This window comes from Cylas formicarius, unplaced genomic scaffold (genome assembly GCF_029955315.1).
Source record: "Cylas formicarius isolate icCylForm1 unplaced genomic scaffold, icCylForm1.1 PGA_scaffold_2__14_contigs__length_35257938, whole genome shotgun sequence".
Classification (NCBI taxonomy): Eukaryota; Metazoa; Arthropoda; class Insecta; order Coleoptera; family Brentidae; genus Cylas; species Cylas formicarius.
In genome coordinates, this window is record NW_026844319.1 from 12,655,260 (window position 1) to 12,680,704 (window position 25,445).

The following is a 25,445-nucleotide window of genomic DNA, read 5'->3' on the forward strand; positions in this document are numbered from 1 at the left end:
GACACGGACAGTCATTTTCCATCATTATTACATCAGATAATTTTGATATAAAAGATTGCGTTGCAGAATATTGACATTCCACAAATTAAATAAAGCAATCCTATTCTAACAAAATCTTTCCCAAATTTGTACAATCGATCCTATTGATAACGTTTTGCAAATTTTAATTCTAGAGATATGTTAGGTAATTATAAATAACAACTTAGTATTTAATAAAATATATACATCTATTTTATTATTTACAAATCTATATTATTAATTTCCATTCTGATCAAATACCTACCTATATTATTGCAATTTTTTATTTTATTTTTTTCAGTTAACATAGCAAAAAGTGAAGTTGTGGGCTTATCGCAGCAGGGACACTTATTATTTATGAGCTTTATCTCTTATCTGATGCTTAATTCACGCAAAATATCAAAAATATCGTGCTAAGCAAGCTGGCGCTTGTGGTGGGCCAATGTTTTCTAAAAATATGACCTAAATTACAAACAATTGGACAAAAACGGAATTAAAATGAAGGATGGCTTCGCTATTGGTGCTTAACGGACCTAAAAGAATTTTTCGTACAGTCGTAGGGATCTCAATTTGGACTTTAGTAAGTACTCCATCATTTTAATTAGAATGTATAAGGTAAAAATAATAAAATCCATGCAGCTAAAAGACTTTTGCCTTGATTTAATGGATGCCCGTGGGTAAAGATAATATCGAATATACACATCAAAAATATAAAAGAATGGATATTGGTAGATAGGTAATAAGGTACCACGCATTTTTTTAGGTGCAATCATTTTTACATCTAAGCTGGATTATTTACTCGTACTATTCGACCATCTGTAAAGTGAAACCATCATGTTACGATATTGTTTTTATTTATTTAACTTATTTTTATAGTAAGTATTTCTTGGCAGACATATACAAAAGTGGCTACCTATAAATCTTACTTTTAATTGTGCGCTTTTTTAGACAAGAACTGCGGTTCAATAGACATAAAAAGTCAAGGCGTCTTTTTCAATAATACCGACCAAGATAATGCCGAAAATGGACAATTGGTAAACCATACGGTATCCGAAGTGTTGTACACATTTTTAAAGGCGACACTGGAAAATGCCACTTTACCCGAAACGTCGCCCCACCTGGAGAGGGCTAATACTTACCTGTTGTTGTTTATTGTTGCAGATGTTATTTGGATAACAACCGCCTTGTTCCTTTTAGGTAAAGGCAAACCGGAAACAAATTTTGCCATATATCTGTTCTATTTACGTCAATTTGCAGTGGGCGCCTTCATAAAACTGGAAAAATATTGGTTTCTAATTTCTTACGGCCCCTATTTAGTCACCACCGCTTACATTGTGTTCTTAGACGTCGTATCTGCGGTGCACTTCGGTCTGGATATGGTACACATTCATGTAAGTTGTTAATCAATCTTGGGTAATAGGCGTTGTACAAATTTTAGTTGATTTCTTACATGGAATAAAATTTAAATGAACGGTAAAACCTTTCCAATCTTCTGATAATTTTCTGTTTTATAGGTTCGAGATACTTTGTAATATGGTTTGTCTCAAAGTATATCGTCTGGACTTTAAAAGTTCCATCCCCAAAAAATTAACTTAATTCATAAACTCAACAACCAATAATTTGTTTATAGGTAACCGACAAGACAAGGACTCGGGCAGATGCTGACCACGTGTCGGCTGATATCCGTGGCAGTTTTAAATTATTCTGCGTTTCGCCAAAGCTTCTTATGAGTATACCACAATTTTTTCTTTATGTCATCGTAATTTCTATTAGTACTAACGTGATTTCATCATACCTCAATAAACATATTGTTATATTTAATCTTTGGTATTTTAAAACATTTAATAGTCCGTCCATGGTGCTGTCCTACAATACCGGTTATTTCGATAATTGCAGTTAAGAGCCAAGGTGATTTACTTTGAAACAGACCATACAGTATTTTGCGTCGTTATTGCGGCGTGTCTCAGGGGGACAGCCATGCGGGTTTCGCAATACTGTACTCGTTTTTCGTGAAACCAAAGATGTCGTTTTCAAAATAATCCTAGTTGGCTTTGTTTATGAGATACAGGGGGAAACCTAAAATTTGACCATTTAGGTTACCCTTTGCAGTTTAAACACCCTGTATCGTAATGAGATGATGAAAAAGGAATCTTATGGAACTTTTTATGTCTAATCCAGTGGCGTACTCAGTTTTTTTTATGAAAAGTATATTTTTAAAGATACAAACTGAAGTTATGATTGCGCTTTTTCATTTTGTCATTTTAGAAAATATACTTGTTTTTCGTCTTAAATTCATTCCATTTCCAATTATTGTTGTCATTTATATTATTATTGTCTTCATCACTATGCTATTACAAAAGTTACGAATAGAACACAAAAATAATAAACTGACAAATAACTGCTCAAACTGATTTTCACCAACTGATAAAAGGCAAAGGTATATGTTTTGAATGAAACACCATGTATATTTTCCAAAAATTCGATACGCCTTCACACTTGAAGGATAGAATGACGTGTTTTCTAGAGAGGCACGTTACTTTTGACGCGTGTTTCAGTACGTGAAATCAAAATAGTATTGAACTGTATTCGCGGACTTAAGAAAAGCCTTCAATGTTATAGATAACATTAAACAAATGGGACTTAGAGGGATTATGTCAAACCTAATTACATACTTAACCAACCGCAGACAATACATAACTCTGGAGGACTGCAGTAGCAGAGTTATGGTTAATAATTGTGGGGTCCCTCAAGGTTCCGTCCTGGTATAAGTGTATGTCTTGATCCTGCACTTGGCTGAATTGGAAACAATATTATTTATTTGCAGATGATACGGCCTTATTTATACATAAAAAAATTCAGAAGTATGGACAAATATAGCAAACAAATGACTTAAAAGGATATTACAACTGGCTATTAAATAACAAATTAAAAATAAGCATTGAATAAACTCAAAACACTTTATTTAAAGAAAAAAATAATTACTTTAACATTAAGATAAGTGATTTTACTTTGGAAAGAGTCGATAAAATAAAATTTTTAGGGTTTATGCTTGACGAGCAGCTAAATTGGAATTCTCACATTAGTCATATAAAGCACACAATAGTTCCCTTAGTTGCACCGTTTTACAGATGTAACTATTTTTTAACTGAAATTGCAAGATGTAAATTTAATAATGCGTGTTTCCTGTCGTTTATAAGATATTTTATTGAAGTTTGGGGTACTTGTATTAAAACAAAGTTTAATAAAATAAAAATAATACAAAATAAAATCCTCAAAACTCTATATAATTTAGATTACAAAATGCACTTCAAATTAATCCGACTGATATTATATTAAAATTTAAACAATATAAACTTATCTTTAAAATAATACAGAATAAAACTAAAAGCAACACCAAAATAACCCAACTCAATAAAATACATTGTGAAAAATGAGACTTTTTATATTATTTTTGTTAAAAAGTTAAAAAATATTTATGCAATACATTTAATTAAATTCTTGCAATACTCGAGCCTATTATATTATATTATTATTAGATAATTCAGTCAAAATGCTTTCGGTACCAATTCTTAAGGCATTATTTAGAAAGTTACCTTAATTCATGTCTAGTTGGTACATTACTGTATTACAATATAATTTTAATATCATATAAAGGATTATTTAAAAAAAACTTGTCGTTCATGCCATATTGCTTGCTGCTCATAACTTACTCTAATATATGTTTTAGAGCAATTTATATAGAAACCATGTTTACTATTTATTCTACTACATAGAAGCATATTTTCTAAAATGTCAAAATATGCCCCGCAGAAATAACGCAAAATGGACACACTGAGTCCAAAAAATTCCCTATCCAAAGGACATTTTTCTTCATTCCTTACTAAAAAAAAAAAACCCATTGCGAGACGTTCGTTCAAAACTTATCCAATTTAATGTGTAACAATTAGAAAATTTAAGTTGTGCTGACTTTTAGAAAACAAAATATTTTTACTTTCGCGTTATGTAAATTTGCTCGATTTTTTTTTGTGGTTTACTTGAAGGTTCCCTCATTTTTTTTTTAAAGGGGCTATCATGAAAAGTTGTTCCTGTTTTAATTTTACACTCGTCTTTAAGGAGTTTTGAAAGAAATGTTGGCACACCTTTTGCACAAACAAATGTATTTGATGTTTACCAACAATACAATAATTTTTTGTGTTTGCTGTTAACATTGCGGATCTTTTCAGAGCTACAGCACATGGTTGAAATTTATTGGGGCTGTCAACTACAAAGAATTTGAATACTTCAACGTGCACAACAGCTCAAAATTTGTGACGGCACTGCCGCCGTCGGTGATGGCGACTCTATTTTCCAGATTTTTCATCGCTTGGATAGCAAACGTGTTGTGCTTTTTTATTATTTTGTTTCTCTTATCTGCTGTCTACCCGGAAAAGAGAGGGGCGCTCTTGAGACGTGGCAGCAAGAGTTTGGCGTCAGGTGTGTACCATAAAATGACCGATAGTAAGGCACCGTTACTTAACAACGCGTATATACGGATTTTCCTCGAGAACACTAGAATTTCTAATTTGAAACTTAATTTTCTAATATCTCTATTCAGTTAATAAATAGTTTTGTGATGTAGATTGTAAACAGCACGAATACGTAGGTATGTAGCTACGGTATCAGAACTGACAAATACGAAAATACCATGAGGGATAAAATCTACCGAAATAGGCTGAGGAGTCTTCATCAATGCATATTTGTTATTTTAGCCTAGTATCAAAATGTTTATTATCTTTACACAAATTAAAATTCATGATTTTTTTCCAGCAATTGTGAAAAATATTATTTATCTCTTACGTCAGCTGTTGATAATTCGAACTAGCTGACGTTTCGCCAATCGTCTCATTGGCCTCTTCGGAGCTAAATTGAAACCGGCTCGCATTCTACTCTATACTGTACTGTATAATGCTTGAGCCGGTGTAGCTAAAGGAGGGGCATGAACATTGTGTCTTGGATGACTGATACCAATATTGGTGAAAGGTAAACACCATTATAGAAGGTTTTGAGAAGACACCTCAACACACTGGACACCTTCGATCTTAAACCAAAATTATGGAAACTGATGACACTTTTGTTATTCGGCCTCATGATAAAAAATCCCTCAGAGATTTTATTTGCTTCTATAAAAACTAATAATAATCTCCCATTTTTAATTATTGCACACAGACCGATACCCAAATGTATTGTCATTGTCATAATTTCCGGATTAGAGATATTAAGCGTTCACCTTACCACAACCCTCCAAAGAAGGTAAGTCCGAAAGCAACCCCATACTTGCCATTGTGCTCCTTCCTTACATTCAAAACATCACATCACAACAAAAGTTGTTGATAAATTTATTTTTTAGACGAAAGTTATCTTTAAAACCAGATGTACGACATGTCCAAAAATCTCTGAACATGTACGATCCATCAAAGACAACATTCCGTTTAATAGATTACAGAATTCCATACGTTCCATATGTTCAAAGAGAGCATTGGAGAAATAGGAAGGAAAACATCAATTAAGCTAAAAGAACATGAAAGGGTCTTAAGCCTGCTACAAATAAACTCATCAGCAGTTGCAGCACACAGTCCTGAAATCAGATATGAAATCTTATTCTCTATACAACCAAACAATCTTAACCGCGACTCAGGTCTTTACTTTTCACTATTACGGAATCAGTCATAGAAGACAATGCGCATACCCTCAAACAGTATATAAACAGGTACAGAGCAAAATGCCAGTCAGTTTCGGTTGAGCTCTGAAGAAGGTAACAGTGGATTGCCGAAACGTCACCAAGTTCGATTTATTCACAACCGACGGAGTCCAGAAGAATTGTAAATAGTATTACATTATCCTATGGAAGTTAAATAAATTATGTAATTTTTTTTTTAACCATAAGTTTCGCTAAGGGAAAAAAATATGTTTCAATAGTTTTGAATGTGATTATAAACATTTTTGTGATATCGTGATATATTTTGTTTACAAAATATGCAAAAAATTTACCATCTATTTGTGTAATAGAAAAACGCAACAGAACGAACGCAACGCAATAATCGCAAACTATGTTTCGTCTTACTTTTTACAAAACTTCTGGATTCTTCCTGCGTTGGTTGTTGCTGAGTCGAACTTGCTGATGTTTCGCCAATCATCCTGTTGGCTTCCTCAGAGCTTAACTGAAACTGACTGTTTCAGACAGTTTCAGTCAAGCTCTGAAGAAGCCAACAGCCAACAGCTTTAACATTCATAACCGCACAACCAAGTCAAAGCATTCTGCTGTCTTTGTTACCCTTGTTGGCCACCAACGCAATTAAACTGAACCCCTTAACAATAGCATAACCAAAATATGCAGATCTTAGTTCGGAGGCAATACCATAATCAAACGAAACCGAAATAGTTTCGTGCTAATCGAAATAGAGGGTTTTTGTAATATAGAAAGTTTTTCGAGTTAAGTTTATGTAATTACAGAAATCATGTTTCCGTTAAAGTTTACCATTATACAGGGCAAATCGAATTTGTGTAAAAACATTCATTATAAACTTTTTTATTTTCGCACCTAGGGCGTTAAGTTTTTTTAAAAAATAGCATGTTTATTCACAAATCTTGCAATTATTAACACATTTTGTTGCAAATCGGTATTTATAATTGTGCAATTAGGTTGCACTTTCCATGTTAATTTTGTAAATATAATCGACACAGAAAAAAGTCCCGTACCCTATCATTAATCCCAAGTTTTCTCTGTTTGGTTTAATAAACTCTTACTGTACATAACTATTTCTCTCTTGTGTATTTTTGATTATAGTTGTAGTCTTAGAGATACTGAACATAAATTAAAAGTTACAAAATGACCATTAGTAGATGAAACAATTTTTATTTTAATTGACCATAACAAAATATTCTTAAATATAAAAATGTCATCTCCTTCGTTAATGCACACCCTCGCCATTTTAATGAAAAGTATTTCGTAGTAATGACAAGCGCATATACATAATCTTCTATAAACTTGCAAAAACTGAAATCCAGAGGACTAAAGTCCAGGGAACGCGCTGACCATTTTTGACCGATTAAAAGTGCTCACATGTGTATTAAAACATCTAATTTTTACTCGTAAAAATTTTTAGTTTATTGTTAATTAAAATATAAAAATATGTTACTTACTAATGATCATTTTTTAACTTCCAATTTATTAATTAATATACAATATCTCAAAAACTGCAAGTGACATCCAAAATACCTACAACGATAATTCAACAAAATATGTGAAAACTGGAAGATGTAATATATAAACAAAAATGCTATTTTTTAAATAAAATTCAACACTGTATTTTATAAACTTGGCACGAAAATGAAAGATGACGTAAAGGAAGTTCCAATATTTTTACACAAAGATTCTCTCGTTAATAAATCTTTTCGGTACACCCTGTAGATCTTGTCAAGAAGTTGTTGTGAATTTTGCTAAATGGGTAGCATATTATTTGTACTATTTTTAAATACCTGTGCTCTAAAAATCAAACAATCAAAATTTCGACTTATATTTTCAAATTATTGGGAAAAAAAAACGAAGAGGATAACTCAAACATTTTGAAATTACGAAAAATAAGTTACATTTTTCTATATAAAACTCGTACAAGCGTTGGTAATGTTTAGGCTTAAGCACATCAGAGGCACGAATTAGAAATTGGCAACAATTTTATGGAGCGGTCGGTGCAAACAGCACTATGGCATCGGCAAACTCTGCATCGGGCGAGACTTACCACGTTCCTAACTTGTATACCGACCTCAACTCCAATGAGAACGAGAACGCGATAAGGAACTCTGATCTCGACAGCAGAAACACAGACGATGGTAATAATGACTATTTATTCTTAAAAAAATATTTAAGAAAGTATTTCTACACTGTTTATACGTTATTTGATTGTGCTCTCTTATGAGACCAAAATTGAAAGTTTCGTATCCTAGGATTGAATTAACGATTTCATTGATGCCTAGCTTCAAATTTTTGGCAGAAGAAAGATAGAAAATTGAGATTTTCATGTAATTTGCTTTATTTTTTAACGATATAAGGGTCCGGGAAATCTATGGCGAAAGAAATCCAACAAAATCGTTTGCTTTGCAAGTAAAAGTAATTTTCTAATTAACAATACACCCGTTTGCAGTTAGATTAAGAGAATGTTTTACCCTCAGCTGTATTGTCAACTGTAAAATTTCTCGGACCAGTCGTTTAATTTATTTGGCCATCATGTATATCCATAACACAACGGTGCCTTTAATTATATAAGTAATATATTTTGAATAAAAAAACAAATAGCCTTTAATTAAGTCTTACCGCTTTCGACAAATTTTGAGTTTTATGTCAAAAGTGGCGTCTCAAGGTCTTTGTTATATATTTGGAGTTCCTTTCTATGTAGAAGAGGTTCTATTATAGTGGCTATTTCTGTAGTGCTCAATTGTTTTTTACGCGGTCATCTTGTTGGCCGAATAAGCATTTTTACAACAGAAAATCTTTAAATAGCCAATATTTCGAAATCGGCAAGTTTTTGTAACAGGAAAGCTTATACAAGGTCAGCCTTACTGCGCAGTCAATTCAAAATTTGTTTTTTTCTTGTAGATAAATTTATTTTCTTAGTAAAGGTAAAATACTGTATATTTTTTCATTTTCGAATGGTGGGAAAGAAACTAACGCAATTTCTCAAGTTTCCTTATACCTATCCCTTACCTCCTTGAAATAAAATTTAATTTTCATCCTGTTGTTTCGCGTATAGATAGAATGAACCTCATTTTTATTTAATTTTAGCTTCTTTCCAATTATTCTGTCTATGGGTGAAACTTTCTTCGAAACAAAAATCGTACAAAAATCATGAAAAAAAAACTCAATAAACCGTGTTTCTAGAACAAAATCTTATTTTTGAACCACCCTGTATGTCCCATCTAAAATCGTATGCCAGTAAAGGAAGCCCGACTTCTTCCAGAAACTGTCTGCAAAAGTTTGGCTTGCTGTTTAATTAAAGGCACTATTTTGATTTCTTCAAGGGCCCACATTGCTTGAAAATCTAGGAAACTAGTAATAAAGTTTCAGATCATCTATCGATGAGTGGCCTCAAAATTGCTTTTAAAACTAATAACACCCTAGCAAAATTTGTTAAAAACAATAAATCTAAATCTAATACATCCCAGAATTCTGGAGTCTATAGATTAAATTGTGGATCATGTTCTAAGATTTATATTGGACAAACAGGTAGATCTTTCAAAAAACGTATCAACGAACATCGACGATCATTTAAAAACAATAGTTCAGATTCTAATTACGCTATACATTTAAATTTAGAAAAACACAATTTTGACGGTAATTTCGATATTTTACACACTGTTTCAAAAAATGTATTACTTAATGACCAACTGGATTTGAATGGATCTCCTTTGTTAAATCTCAATGTAATATCTCACATTAAGTAGTTACTACCTTTTTTGTATTTATAAACATCGGTACCGTTTGATATTCGCATTTGATAAAGGCACGGTGTTGCCGTTACATTTAAATATATTTATGTGAAAATCTGAACAACGTTTGTTCTTATTTAACTAGATAAAATATGTCAGAATCAATAAGATTTGGATATTGGATATCCTACACAAAATATGTTTCAAATATTAAAAAAGGAATTCAAAAATGACGAAGGATTTTCCCCTTAAAATAAAAAAGTTGTTTCTTGTCCCAGAAATAAGGTTGGCTTTGCGTGTTCATTAAGAGTTCATTCAAATTTTATCACAGTGTTGCAGTTCTAGTTATTATCTACATACCTTACAGTTATTTTACGTATTAAATAAAACGCGCTTTTAAGAATTTCAGGGGCCGTCGCATTTTTCGAACCACTACCGAAAATCTGAAAATTACGATCCGGTTATGGTGGCAGATGAAGCAAATAGCATTTATAACAAATTTCTTGGAGTTGAAAAAAGCTTGACTACATTTTCCGACCGCTTTCAGAATAAACGCAATAAGGTGACGTACAATATCTAAAAATTGAATTTCGATACAAAAGAAAAAGTTTTGCAGGATCCCGTATTAAGAGGACATATTCCCTGGTCTTATATAAAACCGCAGGATATCAAAAAACGAGGAGTGATTTTTCAAGAACCAGCAGCTCAAAGTACGCCACATTCTCCTTCTACATAAAAGTTTTGTTGAATCTCATTTCCGTTTTAGGTACACGTCTCTGAACAGCCAGTCTGACAATTTCTTGTAATTTTTACTTTATTTTTAGAATAAATTTTATATCGAAATGTGTGGTTAAAATATTCTTTTACAAGCTTGCATACCAGAAATCTCAATTTTATGCAATATTGAAAATAATATGTTAGTACTGCAGCAAACGCTCTCTAAGTTTGATGTCCGAAAGGGAAAGAGAAAATTTTAATAATTTGAAAGGCGGTATAAAATATTTGAATAAAATCCGAAGTTGTCGCAAAAAGTACTGAACATTTCACATCTTTTTTTTTCAATCTTACAAAATTGTCCAAAATTTTTTCAATTTATCAGTTCCTCAGCTTTTCCACTATTAACTTGAACGTGTTCTGTACTGGCAAACGTTTTAGATTTGCTAGCATCGATTGTGGCATTTCTTGTTACTGAATCCTTCAGAGAGTGAGTGGTGAGTTGCTTTGAAGAAGGCAGTTGTAAGGCCAATATATAAAAATAACGAACAGTTATCGGTCGGTGACCTTGCTCCCACCAAAACTAACTAAAATTTATGAAAAAGTCTATTATACTAGACTTACTATGTTTCCATGTAATTGCAATAACCTTTTTGAGGGTCAGTTCGGTTTAAAAAAAAAAAAAGACCACACACAGGAAACTTCATTATTTAGAAACTGGCTGAGAAGCATAAAGTTACAGGCTTGTGTTTCTTTAGGGGTCTGCCTTCTAGTTGGCTATGCTCATATTGGAAGATAGGAAGCAGAAAGTGACTCTGACAAAAGGGCTACAAGATTTCCACCCAGAGTGGCGTCTAGTTGAAAGATGGTGTACCAGGACAGAAGTATTCTTATAACCTCAGACAGGGTTTCTTTTCGGCAGAGTAAAATTCTTGGGAGAATCACAGCAAATTAGTTACTAAAAAAATTATGTTGTGGAAACTGAGCAACTCTGTAAATAGAGAATTTATGCTACCCTTTTTTTATGCACACCATCATATGGTACTGTCGCTTGGGGTGACAGTGAGCGCACACTTGGGAGGTAATGATTGCTCGAGAAAATCATAAGTACAATGATATTTTAAAAGAGTATACCTTACTCTATAGGGACCTATTCAGGGAGCAGAGAGATACTTACAGTGACCTGCGGACGAGCATTATCATGAAACAAAAAATTCTCACTAATGTAAGAGCCAAATGCAGGAACATCCTTATGTCCTTATGTACCATCTGCTGTTAAACTGGCATTATACTAAGTCAGTACGAGCAGTTAAAGAGATTGATCCGCAAAACATAACTCACTTCCCAAATAATCTGGCTTTTTGGAAGTTACGTTGAGCATATCTTTCATTTGATCTTCGATAGACTTTTATGCATCTGTAGAGATAAAATTTGGTTTCATCAGATCAAAGAACTCTTTCCCAGTCTTCATCAACCTTATCGATGTGTTGCTCTACGCTCCTCTGAGGTCCAAGCTGGTCATCGCGCTGGGTTTTTTGGTCTCAGCTCGGATTCAGCTATGCGTCGACGAACAGTATCTGTTGCAATTCTGAGTCCATCTGCATCCTGTAGTTATGTCTGCAGCAATTTTGCTATCACAAACCGTTGTCTTAAAGCAGAGAACCTTAAAAAAATAGCCTTAAACTGTCGGTCTTTTTAAGTGCTACACTCAATCATATGGGAAGGAGCTGTGTGCGATTCACGAAATCTCAGTCCAATTCTTCGAAAGCTGCATCCTTCTTTCCTTCTCGGTCAATGTTGTTCTACTTTACTTCATAGTACCTCGCAAATGTAAATTTTCATTGCAAATGATAAACATATATTTCTAGAGTTTTTTGACAAATCGTATGTACCTTTTTCGGGTGCCAATAGTGTTGTGAGATTTAGTAAGTAAAGAAACAACGAAATAAACTTTTGCTTAAGAACTAGAACCACGATTTAGCTTCTAGATAGAATAAGACAATCAAAACAATGACTACAATTTGACCGTTTAACATGCAATCTATTCTTTTCAAAATTATTAATAATTTTTATGACTTTAAATCACTTTATTTTTAAAATTCTGTAGAGGAAAAAATCTCATCACGTGATCCACCAGATGCTTAAGTCACATTCATTGGCATTGATTTCACTGCAAAATTTAAGAATTTTATTTTAACAGAATAAAAGTTAATTATGATTATATTAAGTATTAAGTAAGTAAATTTGATAATAAAAAATCATAATATTCTTCTCTTCTTTAATGACTGCTTTTCGCCAGTTCCCTGGTATCACAGTAGTTTAAGGTCTTTATTTTGAATGTGATGTTGAATTTTGCTACAAATCTTGCGCACTTGCGCTCATATAAGTTCTCTTAACATGAGACGAATGAAATTTTCTTCCAATTATTATTTTGTGTCTTTACCTGCCTGCTCCGTTTAATTTAAAAACGAACCAACTTTTCGTTTACATTTTTCATTTGTGTGAATGTTGACATTTTATTAATTATCTTATAATTCTATTAAAGTAAATAAACATACTTAGGTTCTAGATTCTACCGATTGTATATTTTAATTGGCCATGTTCTTCCATCATAAAGGAATAAATGAGGGCAATATATCAGATGGGATGGTAAGTGGGCAAAAATTACAGCAAAACCTATTTATTAATATCGGATTCGTTACGCCTATAACCTATACCGAAATTGAGTGCAACTGGAATGGAATTTCCCATTTTATTATTCTCTAGTATTCTGAAATAGTATAGCTATAGAGTATGTAGGCTTTCCGTCGCAAAATAAATTAGAACAAAGCCAAATTTGGTTTTTTCGATACTGCATCGATTACTTTATCAGCAAATGTATGCACTGCTTGAGATTAGATTATGTTGTGTATTTTATTCCCCATACGTAAATACAGACTTATTGTCGTTGTTTATATCGTTCTACCAAGTGTTTGCAATGGAGGATAATTTAGAAGTGACAGTGAAATCCCAGGAATTAAATTCAGAAATTGATAATTGGCAGTTATGGCGGAAGAGGTATGTGTGATTTTGTTGCCTAATGCGGCTTTATCGATGACTATTTTTTGTAATCGTTTTGCCCATTTATTATTAAAATCCAGCGCAAAACAAAGGGTATTTTTAACTAGCAGTGTTTGTATTCCTTTACAATAAAATATTCCCGTGTCCTGGTCCTGTTTGCATTCCGAGAACTGGATTGTACGCAAGGATCCGAAACAAGATCACACACCACGGGAAGACGGCTATCATGAGCAGGAGCCCTATAGAAGCGAAGCTCCGCTTCCGAGTCAGTTAGTCCAAAAAACAGCAACAAAATTAAATAATCAATAGTTAATTTTGAGTTCAAAAAACGTAATCAAAAAACGGTTGAAACAAAAACAAAAGAATGAACTGTCAGGTCATTTTATGTTATCGGGCAGATGTTTTACAAAATAATTTTGTTATATGGTTAAGCGGGTATGCAATTCCTTCTATTCTTCAATGCGACATACTGATAGCATTGGCTTTAATGACTTCAAATGTGTTAATAAATATAGCGTTTGGATATTTAACCAGGTGCACCTGAGCCTTCTCGTATGAGTGTGGTTTTTTGATAGTTCAAAGTTATATAATACGCGCTGACAAAGAAGCTCTACATTCCTCGCTGCAATCTGTGATCATCCAGTAAAAACTAATCTAGGAAGGGGTACCTGGTACCTACTTCATATTATCTTTAAACTTATTTGGTAGAAAGTATCCATGTTAGTAGGTTATTAGAAATTTCATTTGCTAGAATTGGATTGACTCCAACTAAATTTAATAAAAAACGTGTGTGGTAGGATGATCCCCAAACTTGTTAAAATTGGACGCTAAATCTTATAATCAAATTAATAGAAAATCGGACTCAGTCTTATCATGGCTTAAGAGAGTTAACTTTCATTAACTGTGGTGCCTGCCACGCAATTTTAGTCACCAACAGCGCTGGTATGATCCAAATACCCAGCAAAAAAATAATTTCAAAAGGAGATATATAATTCCTACTATATACGTCCTTAATTCAGTCCTCTATTTACGGTTATTAATTTCTTTAAGTAACCATTCAACCAAGTAACCATTTGGGTTGTTTATTGTTTTTTATTTATTTTTCTTGTTTTTATTATATTGTAATAATAGTCCATTTGTTAATAAAATTGGATGTGCGCGCGCTTATTAATTCCAATTACTGAAATGATTAGTCGTTTTTTCTATATAGACCGCAAATTTTAAAAGAGCCATCGGTGATCACAACTCAGCATCCATTAGATGAATTCTACAAATTGAACCACGAATATAGAGGCATAGCTCTAATTTTAAACCACAAATACTTCGACAATGTTTCTAACAAAACAAGAACAGGTACCGAATTTGACATGTTCGCAATGAAAGAAACGTTCGAAGAACTCCAGTTCCAGGTACAGGTATACAACGACTTGTCTCGAATGGAAGTGTTGAAACTTTTTAAGTATGGTAAAAAGGAATCGAAAAGAATACACAAAGATAATGCGTCTTTGATCGTAAAATTGTTTTAGTGTCACAAATGGACCATTCGCGATGTGATTGCTTGGTGGTGGTGGTTATGACCCACGGAAAAAGCAATGGGCGGATTTTTGCGCGCGATCACGATTATTCCACAAACGAAATGGTTGGTTTTTTCTCGGGAACAAGATGTCCGAGTTTGGCGGGAAAACCAAAATTATTTTTTATACAGGTGGTACAGGGAATCGTTTTGTTTTATTTTTAGTAAACTTATCGGTTTTAGGCCTGCAGAGGAGAAACCACAGACTCCGGGGTTAAGATGACTTATGTAGAATCGGATGCCAACGAAGCACTCGTTTATACAATACCAGTAATGGCGGATATACTTATGATGTATGCAACAGCAGAAGGTAAAGAGCGCGGACTATAATTTTATTCTCTCCTTAATTCCATCTTAACCGAGGATTATCTAAAGAGACAATGATAGAAAGTAGGTGTTTCCCTGATAAAATCATTTTTCCTAAAATTGGTTAAAATTTTAGTCAGTCATAACATGACACGCAAAATGTTTAAATACCTTTAAAATGACCTCGAAGTCATACAATTCAAGAAATGTGAAGCAAAAGACTTTGGATCGTTTGCAAAAAAATGGGTACTGATTCTTAACCGAAGACCTGAGACATAAGAACTGAGATTGACAAAATTTGCAAGGTGGGCAGCCTACTAGTTACTTATTTGATGCCAGTAGCAAGGTTTTGATATATTATTAAACTTAATCTTATCAGCTTATATTACTAGAGGTGGTCAATTTGTTTGGATTAAATTTTGTTACTTTCTTATCTAGTATTAAATAATTTTTTATTTTAACTAATTATTTAAAATTTTTTTAGATAATTTATTATTATTATTATTATTATCATTATCTAAATTATTGCGGTTTGTTTCTTACATTTGGTTGTAATTTTATGTGCTAATCTAAAATATTTAAATTAAAAATAAATAACGTGAAATTAATAATATTAAAATTATAATATTAAATTGCTCTAGGATTTCTTGTTTTCATTTAGTTATTTTATGGCTTTTATAATTAAATGACTTTTGAAGTCTCCCGGTGATGCTTTTAGTTGGCAACTATATGCAGGTCCAACATCCTTAGAGGAATGAAAAAGGTTAAGGATTTTTCTTATCGTGATGGTCATACAAAATAAAGTTTTATGCATTCGTACGAAAACTGAGTATTACAGAAAAGGTCTGAGCACGCCATTGTATTTCGCCAAAAAAGATGCTTTGATCCGAATTTTCATAAATAAAAAAGTTATCGGCAAAAACGCCCTATAACTCGGCCGATAATCAAGACATATATTTATCTGTAAAAACCTGTGATTAAGACCACCCTGTACATAAGTAAGTGCATTGTACGTACAAATCGTTACAGGTACTTAAATGTTCAGACATATAACTAGCTGCATCCGAGGCATATGAAAAAGGGAGAGTAAAAAAAATGAATATTTTTTTAATTGAATGTGTTCTATTTGCTATTAGCAAAACAAGTATATTGTGACAATTTAGTGTATGAAGAAGTTTATATACGTGTTGCATATTATACATTTTCTACGTCCATTGGGTACATTTTTGCAAAACAGAACTAGGTGATTTGTGACCCCGGATCAGTGCATAATTGAAGTAGAAACCATTATTTGTTATTATTTATTAGTAGCATTATAATTTTTCTTTTTTTACGATTATAATTGGTTTAAGAAATTCATACAAAATGCAATATTTACATAAGTGACAAATGTTCTTATTTATATTAATAAAATACAAATCAAAGTAAATTGTAAATAACCGTACTGTTTTGAGAAATGTTTCATTATATGAATATGCGTCCTCTCTGTTAAATTTTGTAAATGATCGGTAGCGGAAATGTTTCATCATAAATTCTTCCGTCTCAAAATTCGAAAGAGATTCTATTTAGAAGAACAGAAGAAAGGTTTTATTCATGCATGGTTAATATTTGTTCGCTCTTGACACACCGACATTAGTAAGGCTTTTGACAAAAGTAACCACATGTTAGCCCAGAAGGCACTTACCAGTAGAATAGGTTCTCTAAATATGGACGACTGTAAGGATTTCTAAAAATAAAAGTAAAGAGTTCTCGAATTAGTTTTTTATTCCGATCAATCAAGTACACACCCTACAATGGATAAGTAATGTTTTTTCCTTTAAAAAGTTAACGAAACAAATAAAAACTAATTTTCTGAAAAATATTAAAACATTTAAAATTTTAAAGAAGGTTAAGGACCACTAGTATTTAATATGGACCAAAATGATTCTTACGTTCTTACAAAACTAACCAAAACTAATCAAAATATAGCTTTGGCCCATAATATTAATGGCTACTACAAAACTCGCATATAAAAATGTCTTTTTCTACCCCGGAGCGATCTTCGTGTGCCTATCGAGAGCAAAAAAACGCACTGAACCACAAGTATCCTCCGAAAACAAACTATCACAAGATAAACATGCTGCATTTTCTTAGGCTGAAAATTCACTTCACAAGTTGGACTTTTTTTACAGTTTTTCTGCCAGTTAGTTGTTTTCTCTCATTATATGACTATCTTCAAAATTTCTTTTACTCGTTTCTTTGCCTTAGAATTTTTTTTCACTTAAATGAATGTTCTAATTGCAGTTTTTATGGGGATGATGTCAGTAGAACAGCTTAACTAGCTTTTCTTGCCCTGTTGATTTCTGTTCTATTTGACGCGGTATTGGGCTAATAGCTGGTGTTATAAAAGCGGGAGCAGTTGAAGGACCTGGAAGTAGATTTGGATTGATTTTCCTGATTTGTCTGATATTCAATTGGTACCACTGTTGTATTTCCGTTTTCTTGTGTGGAATGATCATTATCTGCCTTATGGTTTAGGTTTTTTTCAATAAATGATCATTAAGAACAGATGAATTAAGCCGAAAAATCTCTGTTGTTCGAAAGCCACTGACAGACATGGATTTTTTCAGCTAAATATTTTTTTAAGTGGCCCATAAACATTTTGTCCATAGGCTGGATTTTACGGATATGACTTGTGTGCCCATCTCATATCAGAAGCATGGGAGAAGTAGCTAAAGATTTGACAATTTCCAAAAAGTGTTTAAACCATTTAGTGCAAAGCTCTATCTGTATCCAGCCTGGCGGACGACAAGTGTGTATTGATCCAGCTGGTGCACCTTTCATTAGCAGTGGATGATCTCGCATTCGCGGAGGAACGAACTATCGTTCCGCTGAAATGACTGCAGCTATTTGCTCCTTCCTTTCCTGCTCAAACCAAGCCCAGTTTGCTCGATAGTAAGGATGTAATTTACCAACCCTGCTTGTAAGTCGCCCTAGAGGTAAATTTCCGTTTTTAGATGAACGAATGCATGTCGTTTTGGCAATGCTGAGGGATCTGACAGCTTTTAGATACCCCATTCTATTCTCTCTAACATCAAGAATAGCATTTTTCATTGTTTCCCTATCCGAAATTTGCGTGGAGGAATGTTTTTGCTTTTGCGATGAACCCATACTCTAAAATACAAAATAGGGCTTTTAGTATATTTCACTAGTTCATATTAGAAACTGACAGTTGGTCCGTATTATAAGAATAGGAGGTTTTTTTGGTTAAGCCGTTTAAAAAGAAAAACAAGGCATTCATTTGCTTATACATTGTAAAATCTAATTACTGACGAACCCTTTAAACCCCTATAAATTATACAAGAGAGCGAAGATAAAATGTACATCATACGCGCGGCCACCGAATGAACTGGCGTTATACAGATATAGTGTAGATTCAATTAACTGCGCTGTTGCCATTGCCAAAATCATAATATTCGCCTATTGTCTAATTTAATGCAACATATATATTTCGATGCTAAACTGTACCAGACTAACCTACGCTGATGATTTCAAAATATTCACGGCATTGGTACTGCTGGTGCTTGCGGATCCCTCCCAGACAGCAGTGATGAGCTTAGTTAGTGATATTTTCCTAATAGAGTGAATTTCAACATTACTAAATATAATGATGTTTCTTCCTTTACATAAAAAAATCACTTCATTTTATTTACTCTATAAACGGCTCCAGCTTAAACAGACTTGGAGTTGTGTTTGATGAGACGTTCAGTTGATCAGTGGCCAACGCCTCAAGAACTTTGGGTTATATTTTACGAAACTGAAAACGTTTTTTCTAAACTAACCACACTTTCTGCATAATATACTATATTAATATTAACTGTTAAACTGATGTATTACTCCTATGTGAGGCTTAAGGTTAATTTCGTTTCAGTCTTATGGATCACTATTTCCATAATCAATCTCTCGAGTCTGTGCAAAAATGTTTAGTAGCATGGTGTTTACCCTCAACGGGCTTTGAGCAGAATGATATCTTCACTAATTGTTGAGTTGCCCTTGACTCTGCGTCATGACTTACAGTTACTCTCGTTTCGCCATAAACTCGATAACTAAGTGATGATAATTCTAGCAGAACAAAGCTAAACCACTGTATTCGAAAATGTTAGTTTTATTTTTGTATTGTATTTATTATTATTTCTTTTCGTTCAAACAGGCTTCTACGCGTGGAGGGACACAAAAAAGGGGAGCTGTTTTATCCAGTCATTGGCGGAACAGTTAAAACGTCATCACCGCGAACGAGACCTTCTGTCAATTTTAACTCTTGTCAATAGACAAGTCGCCATTGGATTCAGTTCTAAAACTCTGGACCCGAAGATGAACAATAAAAAGGAAATGTGTTCTATCGTCAGCATGTTGACGAGACTTTTGTATTTTCCTTAATTAGTACGAATTGACTTGTTCGTACGACTGGCTCGCTATTTTGATTAAAATATTTGTGAAATAGTACTACTACTATTTTTATTATTATATCTGGGATGTTTTCCTCCAGTGGCGTTCCTGGTTGGTTAAAGTGCCCAAAAAAAGGGTTGCTGTTTTTTTTTAATTTAAATAAATCCTCCCAATATCAGAAAATACGTCCCAAGTGTTAGTCCGGTCAGATTTTTTTGATAAATATAGCAACCTCATATCTACAGGCGTTCTATCAATCTATCACCCCCATTTAAGAGATCGAAAAGGGAGTCTGTGTGGTGGTGTCTTCTAACATCAGAGAATACAGCCCAAGTGTTAGTTTATCAAATCAAATTTATTTCCATAAACCTGATTTGAGGTATTCGATATTGTCAAAAATATAAACAATATATTACAAACATTCAATATTTAAATAATATACAAATATAAAAAACGATTTCAACAATATATTATAAGAATGAAACTATTCATTTATGTTTTTAAATTTATTTAACTTCACCAGCGCTGTGTTTGTTTCAGTGAAATAGGAAAATGTTCAAAAAGTTTTATCGGCAAAACAACCGGACTATTGGCAACTATAGACAATTTATTTTTTTATCTAAATTGATCCTTAACCATTGATATCACCAAATAGAGAAAAACCTAGGCTTATGGTTCGCTTCTGCAATCTAAATACTTCTCCGGAACGTGATGCGTTTCCCCAACATACTGTGCTGTAATTTAGTCACGAATAAATACACAATAATAAAAGCAACAAATCCATAGAAACCAAATTTATCTTATCCGATCCGATTTTTTACATAAATGTGGCAAATGCAAACCAGTATTGTGTAACCCAGACCTGGTGCAACCAATTGCATTTGGGATTAATTAGCTAGCCACACACATAAAGTTTATCTAAAAACTTATCCGCTATAGTTAAGGAGTTTGTTACACTAAACAATTTATAATCGAAAGTTGTTTCTATGAAAGTGCAATTGAAATATTTTTCAAAGAAAATTCCACAGGCTACTGTAATACTTTTTACAAAACTTCTTGATTCCTCCTGCGTCGGTTTTTGCTGAGTCGAAATTGCTGACGTTTCGCCAATCATCCTGTTGGCTTCTTCAGAGCTTGACTGAAACTTCTATGCAATTTAAATAGTTACATAAGTCTCTCACGGAATCTCAGGCTGAAAATGATACTATTAGAACTCAAACATCCATTACACCAAGTACTGCCTGCGGTGTCTGAAGAATCTAGTCAAAACGAAACAATTCCCAGCAACTCTTTTCTTTGTCACCTAAATCGTAAAAATATATATTTTTTAATTCGCAGATTGGTATCCGTAAACGTTTGCAGTTTTTATTTAAAAACCCCGATCCGGCAAGATAATCTAACATCAGGTCGAATTCTCTAATGTTAGAAGAATCTGTTCAATCGAAAAGCACGGCAACTATTTCTTCATCCCTTAAAAGAAAAAAATTATTTTGGTGATTCGTGTAAGTATCTTTGAAAAAAAAATCTGACCGGATAAAAAAAGCTAAAACTTGGGTCGAATTCTCTGATGTCAGCAATTTTAGTGACCTATTTCGAAATCATAGCTTTTGTAATTTTTAGACATAAGTAACCTAACGAATAACAACAGCTTTTCGAGTTCGTCTTATTTCCTCCAAAATAACAAAGCCATTAACTATTTACACACTACTATTCGCTACACTAATAATTTTCATTATTTATTTTTCTTCATATAGAAACCTTATTTTCTATTTTCCCACATGTACCCAGTCAACATTAAAATTACACCGGTGGCTTCTCGCCCTTTTAAAATCATTTTATAAGACGCCTTAGAGCAAATTTGTGACAATGTGGGATAAAATATGCGCAAGCGTATTGTTTAAACAAAACGTTAAATTTAAATGTTGCGCTTAAAACAAATAACAAAATCTCCATGGGACGTATCAAACCTCCAAACGTACCTTATGAAAATTAATCATCAAATAATAAATAATGAGGCTAGAACAATCAGCACCAGTATCCAGCCAATATTGTTTCCTGATCTGCCAAATACATATAACAAAAAAGGTAAAGGAAATTAAATTAGATGAACTACATAATTTAAGCCAAGTTCGGTCAAGTTACTCACTTCTTAAAAAGTTTCCGACCTAACATTGACACGACATTTTTTTCATTTTTTTTTTCAACGGAGTCTCCTTGTAACTCTATACACGTCTCCCAGCAATGCTCCCAAAATGAGAAAAAATAATTGCTCATGAAAGTGATTGACTCCTCATTTAACGAAAACCCTTGTCCTCCGAAAGCAGTTTTCAGACGAAGGAACAAAAGAACAGAAGAAGTGGTTAAGCAGTTCAAACAGTAATTCGTGAAAGATATTGTTTTTTGCAAATGTGGCCTTTTTTCCGCATTTTCTGTACTCAGCTTATCAAGTAATGATGCTTAGTATATTTGCTCCTGTAATGGTTTTTCCTCTTTGAAGGTAATAAATAGATTAAGATGAGTCGACAAAACAGTCGTTTTTTTCGGAGTCGGTTCCCTCTACACAGTTCACATTTTTTACTGTATTTTTGTTTCATGCGTATAATAGTGTATCCTAGTCTCTTTTACATTAATTAATCAGCGCCAAAATTCGGATTTATTGCGCCTAAACTGTGCTAACAGAGCGTTCATTCGTACACGTTTTTGGTCTAACGTTAGTAAATGTGGCACCCAACGCGCAGACAGCTTTCTCATGCCTAAATCTTAATTTAAAATGTGATAAACACGTTCTTCGGACATTTGAATAACCTCTGCTACCTCTCTTACTTTAATTACAGGTTTTGGCCGTCTAGAACGTGCATCATCTCCTAAGCTCTTGCGGCCACGATTAAATTCAGCTTAACAAAATTTCACTCTGGTAAATGACGGTTCGAAGTCCTCATACACAGAAAAAACTTAGGTTAACCAAAAACGTGTGGGGGTATCTCCCGTGGCAAGCTTTGCGTTTCCATTGGTCTTTAAGTTGCTCTGGTATCTTCATATTTGCTGTGGGATCAAAATTCTGATCGGATAACTTCAGTGGCGTTAAATTCCTGTCAGTCAATATTTTCTCCGGTTCTGCAGCTGTCGAGCAAGTCCGTCGGCAATGTTAGGTATGCCCCTTCCTCCATGGTTCCGCGTAATAGATGGAACCTCTCTATAACTGACTGAGGATAATGCGCTCGATGTTTTCTAAATTATTTTTGTTCTTATTTATTATTATTATTATTATTATTAAATAATAATTATGCTAAATTAATCCACACCAATCTCCAGTCAATTTTGTTTCCGTACCTGGCAAATATACCACCAATTCACCAAAATCAGTTGGACTTAACTATTCATCTCAAGGAAATTAACGATGAACTAAATAATTTAAGAGAAGAAATTCGGTCAAGTTACCCACTTATGAAATTATCCAAGTATATGAACCGTCATAGGTACATTTATCATAATTAGTGTCTCTCTGCTTGTCTGCTACAAAAAGTTCTTACAGCTAAGATGTAGGAAATTAACCAAGTTCGAAGATGAGTATACGGGGAAGGAGTTATCTCGCCAACGAAGATCCTAGAATGCTAACCTAGCGAAGTCCTATCGTTTCACATAAAACGTTATATTTCATTTCGCCAGGACTAATAGGTAGGTTGTTGTAACGAACATCTTGTAAAATAAAATAAGTTTTTTAAAAGAAGGTCACTCGGAATAGTTAATTTATTTAGATTTTAGAACCTACCGATTGGCGCAACTAATTTTTTCGCATTTTGTCAAAATTCGAATCATCGGAAGCCCTAAACTACTAGATAGATAATTAAAAAGTAAATTCCCTAGCAAGTGATAAAAATATAACATTCTATTTAAGTTACAGCCAGTCACATAAGTTGGTTAGATTAAGTTGTTGGAATTTTCGCTTACATGATTTTTAAATATTGGAATTCTTAATATTCACATTATCTTAAAAGAACCTTGAAGGTAGTTAACTCTCTTTTGTATTTACAGAATAAACGAAATTATAGCTTTTGGTTACATTTGATGTTAAATAAAATTTTACGACATTTGAGAGTGAAGATTTAGATTCAACATTCAAAAAACAGTCACTGGTGGACGTAACTTAGATGTTAGATGAATGTTTTCTTATAATGGGTGTTTTTTTTTCGATGTATAGAACTTTAAGTTGGCATTACTGTTCAAGATGGCGACCGATTTAACAGCTGTCAAGTGATTTATTCTGTTTGGTTTGGCAATTCACATGAATAGACTCAGGCCTGAACAACGCTTGCAAATGGGCCCAAAACGAGATTGCCGTTGTTCCCGATTGTCATAAGCGAATTTTGTTTAGCGATGAAGCGCACTTCTGGTTGAATTGTTACGTCAACAAACAAAACTGCCGCATTTGGAGCGAAGCTAATCCTCAAGTGAATGTCGAAACACCGTTACATCCAGAAAAACTGACTGTTTGGTGCGCTTTATGGGCTGGTGGAATCATTGGTCTGTACTTCTTCAAAAACGATGATGGCTAGAACGTTACAGTCAATGGTGATCGGTATAGAGCTATGATTACTAACTCTTTCATTCCTGAATTGAATAACCATGATGTCCAGGAGATGTCGTTTCAACAAGACGGCGCAACATTTCACACAGCTCGTGCCACAATCGATTTATTGAAAGACACGTTTGGTGACCGTATAATTTCACGTTTTGGACCTGTGAATTGGCCTCCAAGATCTTGTGATTTAACACCGCTAGACTACTTTCTGTGGGGCCATGTAAAGTCATTGGTCTATGCGGATAAGCCACAAATGCTTGACCATTTGGAAGACAACATTCGCCGTGTTATTGCCGATATACGGTCACAAATGTTGGAAAAAGTCATCGAAAATTGGACGTCCAGATTGGACTACATCCGCGCCAGCCGTGGCGGTCATATGCCAGAAATAATATTTAAAATGTAATGCCACAAGATTATCTTTCGGATAAATAAAATTCATGTTCATCGAATAATCCATCATTGTTTTATTGCAACTTAAAGTTCAATTCACCGAAAAAAAACATCCCTTATGGGATACATAGCAACTTTAACTTATACCATAATTATAATTTTGAGGAAAATTTCTAAAAGACTCACTTGTTCTTGTTCTTCTAATGCATATCCGCTAACGAGGATGGTTGCCATAACATTTTCCGTTCCAACTCTGTTCCTGCGGTGTGTATAAACGATGAGAGATTATGTTGCGTTATCATTCATCACCGTTATTAATCAATCAATCAGTAATTTTCAAAAAAATTATACGCTCCAACTTCTTTGGAGAGATGCAGAAAAATTTGTAATTCAATTGAATGCAATTAAGTAAATAGTTGTTTGGGTAGCATTTAGGCGTTACAATCGGATACGACCAAAATTACTCGATGGTTTAACACATATTGGGCGTAATCTAAATGAAATCCAATGTCAAAATATCCCCGTTAGTTTGTTAATATATTTTTTTCAATTTAACCCGAACTTTTACTATTCGTAGGAGTTCACTTTCTTTCATTGCCCACCATATAATTCATTATGAATCACCCTATTATTCACGTTACGGTACCAAAATCCTCAAATTAACAGATTAAGTTCTACGATATATACGACAAAATTTAGGCATGCGTGATGCGCTCTCAGCAATTAAATCGCAATTTCGTAATCGTAAGTCGCGCCCAGATTTTATCTCCAAACTCAGGTTAAAAATCGCATCAGTGAAAATAGTCCATCGTTATCTCGTTCGATAAAACCTGCGTTCTTTTAATAAAATCCGTCGTTATCAGCAGGTATTTCCTTTATCATCGCATTGTTTTTTTTCTCGAAAGCTTTTATCTTTAC

At 33.5% G+C, this 25,445-nt stretch overlaps 2 protein-coding genes across 2 annotated transcripts; both read left to right on the plus strand.

Annotated features, from left to right (window-relative positions):
* Positions 1-49: 49 nt before the first annotated feature.
* LOC132698262 (uncharacterized) lies at positions 50-10,326 on the plus strand. Its single transcript, XM_060664232.1, has 10 exons — positions 50-184; positions 320-598; positions 782-893; positions 967-1,215; positions 1,276-1,409; positions 4,242-4,491; positions 7,687-7,884; positions 9,879-10,039; positions 10,094-10,187; positions 10,244-10,326. The coding sequence occupies exons 2-10, from the start codon at positions 524-526 to the stop codon at positions 10,255-10,257; spliced, it is 1,287 nt and encodes a 428-aa protein (XP_060520215.1). The 5' UTR covers positions 50-184; positions 320-523; the 3' UTR covers positions 10,258-10,326.
* Positions 10,327-13,131: 2,805 nt separating this feature from the next.
* On the plus strand, positions 13,132-19,990 carry LOC132698626 (caspase-1-like). The gene is made up of 5 exons (XM_060664819.1): positions 13,132-13,248; positions 14,462-14,715; positions 14,778-14,956; positions 15,008-15,134; positions 19,320-19,990. Exons 1-5 carry the CDS (start codon positions 13,169-13,171, stop codon positions 19,544-19,546), a joined length of 867 nt encoding a protein of 288 aa, XP_060520802.1. The 5' UTR covers positions 13,132-13,168; the 3' UTR covers positions 19,547-19,990.
* The last annotated feature ends 5,455 nt before the right edge of the window (positions 19,991-25,445 follow it).